This window comes from Arvicanthis niloticus, chromosome 1 (assembly GCF_011762505.2).
Source record: "Arvicanthis niloticus isolate mArvNil1 chromosome 1, mArvNil1.pat.X, whole genome shotgun sequence".
Classification (NCBI taxonomy): domain Eukaryota; kingdom Metazoa; phylum Chordata; class Mammalia; order Rodentia; family Muridae; genus Arvicanthis; species Arvicanthis niloticus.
Window position 1 is genome coordinate 45845083 of NC_047658.1, and position 13731 is coordinate 45858813.

The following is a 13731-nucleotide window of genomic DNA, read 5'->3' on the forward strand; positions in this document are numbered from 1 at the left end:
GCCAACCAACACTCAGAGCACCTGCATCTATAAGTGTGTGGCTTTGGATGCCTGGGGCTAGAGCTACAAGCTAGTAGGTTTGCAAGCCTAGCCTATAAGCCTCTGGTACTCAAGGTGTTATTTGTGGCAAGATGGCTAGTTGTGTCCCTTTGGTTAAGTGTCTTTCTACCAGGCTTGACATCTGTACCACTCTTCATCCTAATTTTGAGATCTAGGTAGCCTCACCTGTGCCTGTGAGCATACCCGTGAGGGCAGCTAGGAGGAGAAATTACTCTGCAACAAGGCTTCAGATTTTGTTGCTGGGTTCTTATTTGTCATGGTCTTCCCTCTGTGCTGTTGCAAGGCTTCTTGGGAGGAGAAGACATGGAAAAATGCCCACCTGTTCAGCCCAGATAGGGCCTCAGCAACAGACCAAGGCTATGATTTTATGCACACCTACCTTGGTGACCAGTGAGTTATTGATAGAAACATGGTTGACTTAGAGACAGCTTGTCTTAGTTAAGGCTTCCACTGCTCTGAAGAGACACCATAATGATGGCAACACTTATACAGGAAAACTTTGATTGGGGCTGGCTTACAGTTTCAGAGGTTTAGTCCATTATCATCATGGTGGGAAGCCTGGGAGTGTGCAGGCAGACATGGTGCTGGAGAAGGAGCTGAGAGTTCTACATCTATATCTGAAGGCAGGAAGAAGAGACTGTGTGCCACACTGGGTGTAGGTTGAGCATAAGAGACCTCTAAGCCCAACCCCCATAGTGACACACTTCCTTTAACGAGGCTACATACTCCAACAAGACCACACCTTCTAATAGTGTCACTCCCTATGCCAAGCATTCAAACACATGCATCTATAGGGGCCAAACCTATCCAAATCACCACACAGCTGCACCACTGAAGGGCCCATTCCACTATGCACAACTGGTGTTCCCTACAGCCTGCAAGCATCAGCACCACAGAAGTCCCCCCTACCTCCAGCAATGGTTCAGTGCTTGTGTAATTTTGGGAGGGAGCCTCTGGAATCTTTTAACTGTTTTGCAACTTGCACATTTTCTGAGCCCTCCTCCCTTTCTCCTTAACGAATGTTTCAATCTAGAGAAAATAGCTTCATATATGAAAGGCCCGAAAGAGCAGGCACTATAGATCATACAGGTTGGTTTATGCTAGAAACTCTGTGCTAAAATTTGCTATGTAAATGACATGATGGTTTGGTAAATCCTGTTTTTGGTAGTGCATGGTAGGTAAACCAAGAACATGTTGCCATTTGTAAGACATTTTGGAGGATCTAAAAGTGAGGTTGTTTTGATGCTTCATGAGAACTTGAGACAGTTTCTCTTGGTAAGAGGTAGAAATGACCTGCCAGTGTCTTTGACAAGTGGTCTCAGGAACAGCTTGCCATCTGCAGGAAGGCTCTTCAGTGTCCCACTTAGGATGTTTTGGATTGGCTGCTTTTTCATAGAGAGCATCCTATTTTCTTCGGAGGAGGGTGGCAGAGAATACAAACCAATTGAGACCAGATCTAGGATCACAGGGGGGACAGGCTGAGACAACATCAGAAGAGGCCTTTCCTTGGGTGGCATCATGAGTTTTCCAGACACCCCCTGAGAAGTATTGCAGTCCCCATGCGGGGAGTCATATGCTAGGGGCTTGTGTCAGCTTGTTTCCTGTAGCCCACAACGTCCTTCTGTCTTATCATAGGCAACGGCATAGTGCTCTAATCTGCACCATGGAAACAATACTGATCTATTTCCACAAGTCCTGATCTTAGGGGGAGAGAGGCTAGAACATGTGTGACTTTTGGAGTTGTTGTTATCAACTCAAGATGACTTCTGCCAAGAGCCTCCTGTCTCCAGGCTTGTCAAAGGCATCAGCCACCTCAGCGATCATCCCTCACCTTCAAGGAAGACTGCCCCGATCCCATTTTATCTACGAGGAGGCTGAGGGAACCTCACTTAAGTAGAACTTGGCTGGGCTTTGACCCACATCCTGTAAGTCGTAAGGCGGCACCTGCACAGCCAGGCTGTCCTTATCTTGTTCACCAGACATTGTTTTGCATGCATTTTATCTTATTGAGCTGCTGTATTTATATATTATCTCTCTCAGTTATTGATGCTCAGATGGCTCTGCTTCCGGAAGATGAGAAAGGACTAGGAAGTTGATAACTCACTCAGTCCTATAGCCACCTGGGGTTCCTATCTGCATGTATGTATGTATGTATGTATGTACGAACGTATCTATGGAGTATGTGTGCACCCATGTGTGTGTGTGTGTGTGTGTGTGTGCCTGCATGTGTGTGTGCACATTTGTGTGCATGTGGTGTGTGTGTGTGTATGCATGTGCCTGCATGTGTATATGTTGTGGGTTCTTCCTTGATTACTTTCTAGTTTATGAAGCAGAGTTTATTGCTGATCTGGGAGCTTGCCTATTGCATGAATAGCTAGCCATCTTGCTCCAGGGGTTCCCTGTCTCTGTTTCCTGAGTGTTATGATTACAGAAGGGCCATTATATCCATCTAACATTGGATCTTTCTCTTGGGGCTGAGGATAAGTGCTGGAGACTCAAACTCCAGTCTTTGTGCCTGCACAAGTGCTTTACCCTGAGTTATCTCTCCAGCCCTCAGCTTCTGGGTACCAAGTCTTCTGGGTACAGTTGCAGCATTCTGGCTGGAGGGGATGTGGAAACTTTATCTCCAGCTGTCAGGAAGTGAACTTACCTTGCCACAAGATGCTCCATCTATACCTGGCCTATCAGCATCTCTCCTAGGCACGGTCTCATGAATGTGCTTCTCCTTCTCTAGGTTGGGAAAGAGGTTGAAGAAGACCCGCAAGTATGACATCATCACCACCCCTGCTGAACGTGTGGAAATGGCCCCACTGAATGAGGAGGACGATGAGGACGAGGACTCTACAGTATTTGACATCAAATATAGGTGTGCTGGGGAGAGAGGCTTCCTCCTGGACTGAGTGGTAGGATGGTTTGGACACAGCATCCTTGTTCTCTTGTTCCTATCATGGTGGGACCTGTTCCCATCACTACCTTGAAGAATCCAGAAGAGCAGGGCTGCTGGGTGAATGCTTATTTGAGGGTAGGGGGAAGGAAAAAGAAAAAAAAAGCCTGCACTATTTTGGTTGTTTTCTGTCATATTAGCTTTTGAAACAGATTTTGTTAGTGCTTCACATTTAAATTTTATTTACGTGTGTGTGTGTGTGTGTGTGTGTGTGTGTGTGTGTGTGTGTGTGAGAGAGAGAGAGAGAGAGAGAGAGAGAGAGAGAGAGAGAGAGAGAGAGAGAGAGAGAGAGGTTCTGTGTAGTCTTGGCTGTCCTGGAGCTTCCTTTGTAGACCAGGATGGCCCTCCTGCCTCTGCCTCCCAGGTACTGGAATTTATGGATGCCAGGCCTGTGCATCATACCTGGCACACTTGATTTTTACAAAGGACAGCTGGACACTGAAACTGGCTGATTGTAGATACCACAGATAGAAGGAAACCCATGACCTGTATTTTGCCAGGGAAAGAATGAAATCAACTAGCAATATTCAGTTATCCCACAAAGTAATACAAACACAGCATTATTAGTGATTATATTGGTTTTACCCTTAAGCCACTTTGTTTCACATTTGGTGCATAGAAACAAAATATAGCATGAAAAAAATTATGTCATTTTAAAAGGTAGAAGCAATTCTACTTCAAAATGTGTATGGTGTGTGTGTGTGTGTGTGTGTGTGTATATGTGTACATACATGTGTCAATAGTACATGAGTATGGAGGTCAGAGGACAACTTTGTAGTTTGTTTTCCCCATATATCTTACATGAGTCTTATGGGTCAAACTCAGGTCACCAGGCTTGCATAGCAAACTCTTCTACCAGTCTGGCTTGCAGTCCTCACATACGTACATACGTACATACATACATACATACATACATACATTTATTTATTGTTTGCTTGTTTGAGGCAGGGTCTCATAACCTTGGCTGGACAGGAACTTCCTGTGTACAAATTTATGGCACTTCTCTTGGCTCAGTCTCCTGAGTGCTGGAATTACTCATGTGCACCTCCACACTGTGCTTCAAGCTTTTGTTATTATTCACAATAAAAAGGGTCTGTCCTCCTGCAGGCCCGTGGCACAGGACCTTTGGATCAGTTGTATTACTGATGTGTATATGCATGTATGTATATATGTATATGTATGTGTACATGTATGGATGCATGTATGTGTGCCTGCACACAGGCACATGTCACTGCATGTATTTGGAGGCAGAGAACAACTTCCTGGAGTTGATTCCCTCCTTCCAACCATGTGGATCCTGGGAGTCAAACTCAGTTTGTCAAGGGTTGGCAGCAAATGCCTGTACCCACTGAGCCACCTTACCGGCTCCTGTACTCTTTTGATTCAGACCCACTAATAGAGTCTTGTTCATACTAGGTGTGGTTGTTACTATTGATTGTTAACTGGACAAGAATCATCTAGGACACAAATCTCTTATCCAGTCTGTGAGTGAGTTTCTAGATTGAATTACAAGTGAACTGAGTGCCAGTATTCGCCAATCTTTGCTTCCTGACTCTGACCAGCTGCCTTGTAGTCCTACTGCTATGCTGTCTCTGTCATGATGGACTGTACCCCCAAACTGTCAATTAAGCAACTCTTTTTTCCTTAGGTCACGGTCTCAGTCAGGGTTTCTATTACTGTAATAGAACAATGCAGAGGAAGAAAGGGTTCCTTTCATTTCACAGCATATAGTCCATTATTTAGGGAAACCAGGAACTGCAGCAGAAACCATGGAGGGATGCTGCTCAATGGCTTGCTCCTTATGGTTTGCTTAGCCTGCTTTCTTATAGCACCCAAGACCATCAACGCAGAGGTGCAGTGAGCTGTGCCCTACCATACTGATCATCAGTGACCATTCAGGAGGATGCGCCATAGGCTTGCCCAAAGGCCAGGCTGGTGTGGGCATCTCCTCAACTGAGAGTCCCTTCTTCCCAAATGGCTCTAGCTTGTGTCACAGTGACATAACACTAGCCAGCATAGTTGCTTTTGCTAAGTATTTTCTTCTTATCACAATTAAGCGAAAATAGTTAACACACTGGGTGATTAAGTTGATTCTGTGGGAGGTGTGATAGAATGGTCTGTTTTTATTCTGTTTTATTTGTGATTGAATAATAAAAGTCCCCAATCTGGGTGTGGAAGCCCAGGCTTGTTGTCCCAACACTCAGGAGGCTGAAGCCAGGTGTTTTTTTTTTTTTTTTTTTTTTTTTAAATTCTGTCCAGAACATAAGATGGGAAAGGGGTGTGTTCTCTGACAGTCTGGACACCAGTATAATGTTGCCTAAAAGACTTCCACACTTGTCTCAATTCTTCAAACTAGAACATGTTTCCTTTTTGGGGTGATTGTCAGTCCTGGATTGGCACGGCTACTAGCACTGAAACTTGTCCAGCACTGAAAACAGTGGATAAAGTGAGCCGTTTGGGAGCTGTCCAAGTACTAGAAATACTTCTGGTTCTGAAAGGCCAAGTTCCTTCCACAGCCTGATGCAAGAGGGAGAACCAAGGAGGAGAGAAACCAGGAACCCATGCAGCGGCATTTCATGGGCACCCCCTCCCCCGTGTGTGGCATTTCACAGGTTACCCCCCCCCCCCATTCTGGCACAGCAGTGGCACGGGGCCCCACGGCATTGGTATAGGATCTGGGTTTGTTCCCTCCAGTCCCTTGGTGTTCTCCATTTCTTCTAGTCTAGGCGGAAACTCAGGACCCAGCAAATGCACTTGTATTAACCCTGTACTCTAAGCTCTTGGCGATAGTGATCCTGGGTCCCATGGACTTGGTCTTCATGCTGAGTGACTGCTCTTTGTCAGCCTGGCTCTTCTCTGTTGTCATTTTGGGGACAGCATCAAAACCAGGTTCCTATATAAACTGTGGTCACTTTGTGACCATATCTTTGGTAGCCTCATTTCATTTAAAGATTATTTGTGTAGGTGTGTGCACACATATGTGTATGAGCATGTATGCATACATGCTGTGGCATGTATGTGAAGGTGCAAGGTTGGCAACTTGTAGGAGTCAGCTCTCTAACTCTACTATGTGGGTCTATATGGTTTGAATGAGCATGGCCCCCATATGTTCATATATGTGAATACTTGGTTCCCAGTTGGTGCAACTGCTTGGGAAGGTTGAGGAGGCGTGGCCTTGCTGGAGGAGGTGTGTCACTGGGTGGGTCAGCTTTGAGATCAACAGGCCCAATGAGCTTTCTTCCTGTCTGTTTCAGGATCAGAAGGGATGGTAGCAGCCTTGTTGTCTTAACCTCTGGTCAGTATCTGACACTGAGTGGAGTTTGCTGGTGGGTTTTGCTGTATGGAGTTTTCTCTCCGTTTCTGAGTGTTTGTTAACTTTGAATTTTTTTTCTTTCTCTAGCTGTTAGGCAGGACATACGTTCTCCTTTAACCTATTAAGGTGGTAAATCTGTATCTATTAAATTTCTAATATATAATCAGTTCAGGATTCTGGAGGGTGAGACAGCTTTGTCACGTGTTATCTTTCTGCATGCACTGTCTTGTACATGGCTTTCCTTCTCTCTAGGGAGTGGTGACTGGCCGTTGTTTTTCTGTCTGTCAGGCTCTGTTAAAAGTTACACTGGCCTCATAAATTGAGGAGGGCGTGTTTCCTTATTTTCCTTCTCTGGACTAGTTTGGATCAGATTGAAATCATTTGTTTTCTAAGTGTTTAGTAGAGCATATCAAAAAACTGGCTGGACCTGAGCAGTCTGTGTGGAGTTTTTGGGATCAGTGATATTCATTTCCTTGAATAGTTTTTAGAATATTCAATCTTTATTTCTTCCTGGGTCAGTTTTGATCAGCAGTTTTGGGACATTTTGTCTATTCCCTTTCATGTTTACAAACCTGTTGTTGCTTAGTTGTTCCCAGCATTCTTCTTTAGTCTTGTAAACATTTGTAATATGAGTAGCTATGGCCTTTCTCTTCTTCGAAAGACAGGCTCTTTGTGTAGTCCTGGCTGGCCTGGAACTTATGTACACTAGGCTGGCCTTGAGCTCAAAGAGATCCACCTGTGTCTTCCTCCCAAATGCTGGGATTACTTGATCCCTTGGCGTCTACTACCAATGTCTCCCTCTCTTATATTTTTAATACTATTATTTTTTTCCCTTTTACCCCCTTGCTTGGTCTTGCAGGAAGTTTCGCTGTCACTCTGTGCATGGACTCATCCTCAGGCCTCTCTGAAAGCCTTGGTGATTTTCAGTTGGTGTCTGTATCTCAGCTTTCTTTGTGCACATTCCATTCCTGCCACTTCCTCCTCTGAATGCATAGCCCCTTCCCAGCTGGAATCAGCCTGTGTCGGAGACTCCCGCAGACATTCAGGACCGCTGCCAGGCTCTGCCTCCCCTCAGTGTCCCCGAAGAACTGAACTTTGGGGGAGCTCCCTACAGAAGCTCCTGCTGTTTGTGGTTGAAACGAGGATGTAAATGGACTTGGGAGTGAGTCGGTCAGACACAAGGCCATGCCAGTCCAGGGGAGACTGACCGCTGGGAGGCTCAGAAGCTTTCCCTGATGTACAGGTGTATAGGAACTAAAGATGAGAAAGCAGGGTTGGGGGGTTGGGGGGTTGGGGGGATGAGATTGCTGTCATCTCTGTCATCTCACTACTTAGCAGTAGCCACTAGAGAGTGTATGAGTACACGTCTGTGGGTGTTGCTTTTTCTGTTGAAATAGGCCCACGTTACAAAGGCCGATTTAGGGCACTTTCTCCCCTGAATGTCATACTGTGAACAGCTTTTTTTTTTTTTTTTTTTTTTTTTTTTTTTTTTTTTTTTTTTTTTTTTTTTTATGTCAAGTATGAAAGAATGAAGGTTTCTTTAAGGTCACCTTTCATTTCCACATAGTGTTTTTGAGGACTTGTCTGCACACTGATAACCTATTCACAGAGTCTTGTTTTTCCTGTCCACCGAATGTTTCTGGTTCCCTCCAGGAAGCACACACACTGAAATCGGATGTGGATGACTCATTTAAGTTATTTTATGATGAAGTGGAAAGAGGAACATTGTGCTTGGCACCAGGGTAGTGAGGTGGGTCCGATGCCTCTTACTGGGCATGTCACTTTCTGACCATACCTCATGAGTTGGAACCCATGTGGGTCCGTCAGGCTTGTTCCCGCCACGTTTCGAGTCAGGTAGAGAAGACATCTCAGGCTAGGAAGGCTTCTGTGTCTGGCACCCCCCTTCCCCCCCCTCCCCCCAATGCTGGGAATCAAACCTAGGACCTCAGGCATGCTAGCCAAGCACTCTGCTGCTGAGCCCCGCCACCTCCAGCTCAACAGCCTTCACCTTCTTCGTATGTTTCATATAACTGGGATGCTTTGGTTTGGGAAAAATAACTGCATGGAGCACAGAGAGCCCTGGGGGTTTGGAATGGTTCCATCTTTCGGGGTGTTTGGATTTCACTTGTGTTTTGAGCTTTGTTGGCTTGGCGTACAGTTGCAGTCAGCAATTTGGGTCTATGCAAACCCCTAGTTTATCATGGGAGACCTTTGTTCCCGCTAAGCATCCCTGCAGGACAGGTACACATGAGTTTTTCTGCTTGTATGGCAGGCAGCCTGGCAGCTGTGTTGAGTGTAGCCCAAGATACCCAGCTGCTGGGAAAAGCAACCAAGATACCCGGCTGCTGCTGTCCCTGCCAGCCCTGCATCCTGCTGAGATGGGCTCCCTGTGTGTGGAAACAGCATGGCTCCTCCAGGGTGTGGACTGCCATTCTCAGCAGGCTTGTTTGCCCCTCTTTTGCTGCTAGAGCTGCCTGTAGGAATATTAGATACAAACGACATCAACATGGCATAGGAGACTGTGCCCACTTTAATCTCCTGGGCAGTCATAACTGCTAGAGAGTAGGTTTGAGCTGGAAACAGAGCTGGCGCCCTCATCTGAGGTTGAGGTCTGGATTCTGAGCGCTTAATTGAAGATTAAACAGTTTTCCAGCGGTAGCATCTATGACTGCTTCTCCTTGCTAAGGAGCTTGGGATGGGTAGGTTCAGGGGCCTCCTCTGCCCACCTAATGTCCCCAGGGTTTAGCTCTGCTGCGAAAGGAACAAAAGGGTCCCCTCTGCTCTGCAGCACTCCTGTGTATACATGTGGCCCTTTATTCCTATAGCTATGGGGGTTGGGTGTCAACAGCTCGTGGGGTGAAGGTATAGGACCTTCCAGAGGTTCCCTGTGAGTGCTTCAGTGACACTTGTGAGATGAGGGGCCACCTGGGCAAATGGACTTGAATACCCAGGCAGGCGACAGTGCCACGTGCTGGTGGTTCAGAGTGGATCCCGGTGCTATGATGGCTTCCATCCATCAGCTCTTCCTGGGGTCGGCAGGCCACTGTCATTGGGTGTCATTTATGGACATTTGTTTTGGTGTAGCTGTGGAGATTGGCTCTGATTCTGTTTGCTCTCTGACACCATCAGTGGTCCTTAAACATGTTTTTGTTTTTCAAGTATGATTATGTAAGGTCCACAATTCAATATTGATGAAGTAGCTTTAATAGGGCTATCCTCTGCCTCCTCCTAAGCTCCTTCGATGCAGCCGTAAACTCTCATGCATGGTAAAAATATCTATTGTACCTGAGTTGTCAGCCGTGTTAGAGCTGGAGTTCTAGATCAGCAGGCTCATATGTGGATCCTGCAAGTTCAGCTAGTCTTAGGAGACAGACAGCGGTCATATGCTTACATAGGCCCAACTGCTCAAACTATCACTGGTGGCACCAAATTTTTTGCACTCACCAGGTCTAAATTACTGTAACAAAACACTCAAGACACCGTAAAGGTTTATTTTGGTCCCTGGTTGGTTTGCCCTGCTGTGAGGCAACCATCTCTGTTGTGGCCCAAGCTCGAGTCCCTGTTCGGACGCCAAAATAATGTTGGGGTCCACACTAGCCCCACGTTGGGGCGGTCAAAATAATGTTGGGGTCCACACTAGCCCCACGTTGGGGCGGCCAAAAATGTTGCAGCCCAGGCAAAATGTTGATGCCTGGGCCAACCCACGTTTGGGCGGCCACTGTATCCTGGCCCAAGCTGCCGCTCCGGTCTGTGGGTCGGGGTTCAGCAAGAGTGAGGGTGAGGGCAGACTCTACCTAATGTCTGATGTGTCTGATTCGTCTGATCTCAGTCTTATGTCTGGTTCTGTCTTCTATAGTCTGAATCTCTACTGTCTGCCTCTGCCTTTTATATGTCTCACTTCTAAGCCATGCCTCTAAGTTACACCTTTAATCATGCCCTTAGGTCTTGTCTCTAACTCTGATCTCTAGACTCCTAAGTCATACTCTTAAGTCACACACCTTTAATCTCATACACCTTTTATCTCAAGGTATCTAAACCAAGATTATCAGAGTGTGCTCAGCTGTTGTAGGCTATTGTAATCCAAGTCTCATGTTAGGGTATATGGCTCAAGATGGCTGCAAAGCTGATAGCCGCTTTCTGCTAAAAGTCGGCCCCCAACACATCTCAGCAGGTGTGGTAGAACAAAGCCTCAGTGAGCCAGGGAACAAGAGGGAGGGGGAGATTGGAGTCCCATGATTCCCACCCCCTCATGATCTGGAGGCCTTCCACCAGGCCTCACTTCTGATTCTACTACCCCACAACAGCGCCGATCCTGCTAATTCAGTGGGCAGAGGGGAGACACTGTGGATCTCAGACTGTAACAGTAGCTTGGAAGCCGAGTGTGAGTTCTTTCTACCTTTGTTTTACGTGCACCCCATCTCAACTGCTCAGCCCGGGCTTTACTCACGCTCTGCCTTCTTGCCTTCCCCTCCCAACTGCTGGGATTATCAGTCTGTGCCAGCATGCCCAACTCTGATTTCTACAATTTAATGTTTGAGAAAAGAATCAAAAGGTGAATAATAATTCAGAATACATAAAGGTTGATTGCGAGTCAGATTTCAGTGCCCGTACATAAAGTTTTGAATACAGCCGCCATCTTCAGACATTCTGAACTGTGACTGGCTGCCATTTTTTTTTTCTTGCCATGACAACAGGGTTCATAGTTAACACAGGGTCTGCAGAATCTACAAGGTTTAAAATAGTTCCCTTTGGATGCTTTGGCCTGAAAACCTTTGGATGCTGAGGAGTAGGAAGGAGGGATTTGAGGAAAAAAGAACTTGTGTTCTAAGGGGTGGGGCTATGTGTGGAGGGAGGGATCCCTGGAGTCTTGTATGTGAGCCAAAGGACGGTTACATGGAAGAGTGGAATGTGCCTTTCAGAGAGCACAGTTTTCAAAAGCCCCATGGTTGAAAAGCATGCCAAGGGCTGTAGAGACCATGATGATGATGATGACGAACAAGACTGTTCACACAGCAGGAATGAGAAAGGGGACACAGTGTGACAGTGTAGCCTAAGGGGTGGAAATTGCCAGGGCGGAGTCTGTCCAATGGCTTCAGTGCTCTGGCAGAAGTGATGATTCTTCTCCTTCCTTCTCTTTCAGGTAAAACTTCCCTGGCTTGTCAGCATCCTGTGAGGAAGCTGGTCAGCTGCAGCCTGGGCTGTCAAGGTCTGGGCACCATCTCTCGCCTGAGGTGTTGAAACCCAAACCAATGTTATTTATGAAACTCTGGCTTCACCCTACATGTCCAGCATCTGCCTGGAATGTCACCGTCAAGCTTGTTTTCAGCTGCCAGATGAGAGTCACCTTGGCCACCCTCAGATGCCCCTTTGAAATGTTCTTTCCACCGTTGTCTTGAGGGGTTTTCTGCCTTCCTGAGAAATGAAGATGGGAACATTGAGCTCAGAGATTTTTTCTAGAACAACTATAGATAATAGTAAAGCTACAATTGGGAGGATCAAGAGTTTTAAAAAGCTGAGCTGGGGAGATAGCTTAGCTCAGAACCTGGTCACCTTACAAGCGGGGGAGTTTGGTCCCTAGTGCTCACATTAAAGCAAAACTAGTATGGTGGTCCCCACCTGGAATCTCAGCACTGGGACGCAGGTGGATCCCTGGGGTCGACTTCTCAGTCAGCGTAGCCTAATGAACAAGTTCCATTGAAGACACCTGGCTACAGAAAAGTTGGTTGGCTCCAAAGGAATAATGGCAAAGGTTCATTTCTGGCCTCTACATACATGTATGTTTGCCAACACACACACACACACACACACACACACACACACACACACACACACACACACACCTCAGAAGCCTGAAGGACCTTCAGATGTACCTGGGAGAACCCTGACATTGTTGTTCTCTCAAATTGTTTCAACTTCTTCAGGTATGGCTTTATTTAGGGGAGAGTTGTATGATATTTCAGGATGGATGTATAAGTTCCCTACCCTACCTAAGAGGTTCCTCACAATAGGTCATAGAAGAATTTCACATTATCAGGGATAAGATCACATGGGTGAGTGCATGGATGGGTATGTACACCTATCAAATAGTTTCTCCTCTCGTGGGAATGGAAAGTGCCAGGCAGCTCTCAGTAAGTTTTTTGTGTGCTGTACAAACATTTCTCTGCCCTGCCTCAGTGCTATGGTGTCTGTCTTTAAATGTAATGCTAAGAAATCACTGTGGCAATTTAAATGAATGTTAATGTGTTTGGCTGAAAGAAGAAAAAGGAGGAGGAGGAGGAAGAAGAGGAAGAAAGAAAAGAAAGAGAAGATACTTTTAAGGACTCTGTTGGAAGTTAGTCCAGGCTAGGTTGGACTGAACTGGACTGGAACTCTCCAGGGCCCACTGCTGTTCATGAGGAGCTCAGGTGGGCACCTACACTGGGAGCTAGATACCCAGGGATGTCCTGAGGAAACAGGCCCTGGATTCGGGTTAATGGAGGCCTCCCATGTGACCTTCTCCCATATTACTGTAGCTGGAAAGCTTCTGTGCAAATCTAACAGCAGTGCCTTTGGGACCCTGGGAGTGCATCACATCTGGGAAGGTGGCCCTTGTTATTTCCTTTTCATCTTTGTCTTAGGGTTTGTGTATTTGCCTGTCTATTGCCCTGCTCCATTGTTTTGGATGAAAACTTGTACCTTGGCCAGCTCCACCCTGTGGTCAGCCTCTCCAGGTCCTGGTGGTCCATCCTGGTTCTGGAGCCTGGCTGGGCACTGGTTCCTTCAGCCCTAAGCCAGCATGAGGTGTGCTGAGCTCCTGGGATCCCTTTATTTCACCTTTTCAGTTGGCTTCTCTTGTCTGTCATTAGCCAGAGGGGTGGGTCTGGAAACAGAGCTGGTGGCTGTCTCCTCTCACCACATCCTCAAGCACAGTGGTAACTCTAGGAAGCTGGCCACCTCGCTGTACACTCTCTCAGCCTTGAGGCTGGGATTCAAGGGTCCCAGAACTGCAGCTGAACCCATGGAAAAGCTGGATTCTCCATTCTCCTGCCTTATGTATGAACACCACGGATCCGGCTGCCAGCCACTCATCACTGCCTGGCAAGAATGGTGGTACAGTGACCTTCCAAATCCTTGATGAAACTTCAACACCATAGGCACTTAAATAAAGATCCTTAAAGCAAACAAAAAATAACCTTTAGATTTGAGTCACGCGTGTGTTGGGTTTGGATATTTTCTGATGGAGCAGGTGAGATGACTCACTGTGGTTAAGAGTGTGAATTAGGCACAGCTCACATAGGGGTGAGCTGGGGTTTCTAGGGGGTGTCTGTGTCCTTGTGATTTAGAAAGAGGCATATGAATGGAATGGGGCTGAGGAAACATGCCCACCCCTACCTCCATGCACACATGCTACATTTGTTCTTGTTCTAGAAACTGT

At 46.6% G+C, this 13731-nt stretch overlaps 1 protein-coding gene across 2 annotated transcripts in view; it reads left to right on the forward strand.

Moving 5' to 3' along the window:
- Fam174b (family with sequence similarity 174 member B) overlaps positions 1 to 13494 on the forward strand; it is a 39054-nt gene extending 25560 nt beyond the window's left edge. The window contains exons 2-3 of one of the 2 annotated variants that reach the window (XM_034490675.2): positions 2795 to 2926; positions 11458 to 13494. In XM_034490675.2, coding sequence (XP_034346566.1) covers positions 2795 to 2926; positions 11458 to 11461 — 136 coding nt within the window. In that variant the 3' untranslated portion in view covers positions 11462 to 13494. Of the gene's footprint in view, positions 1 to 2794; positions 2964 to 11457 lie in introns of both variants that reach the window. The other variant, XM_076935920.1, reaches the window with a different exon arrangement.
- The last annotated feature ends 237 nt before the right edge of the window (positions 13495 to 13731 follow it).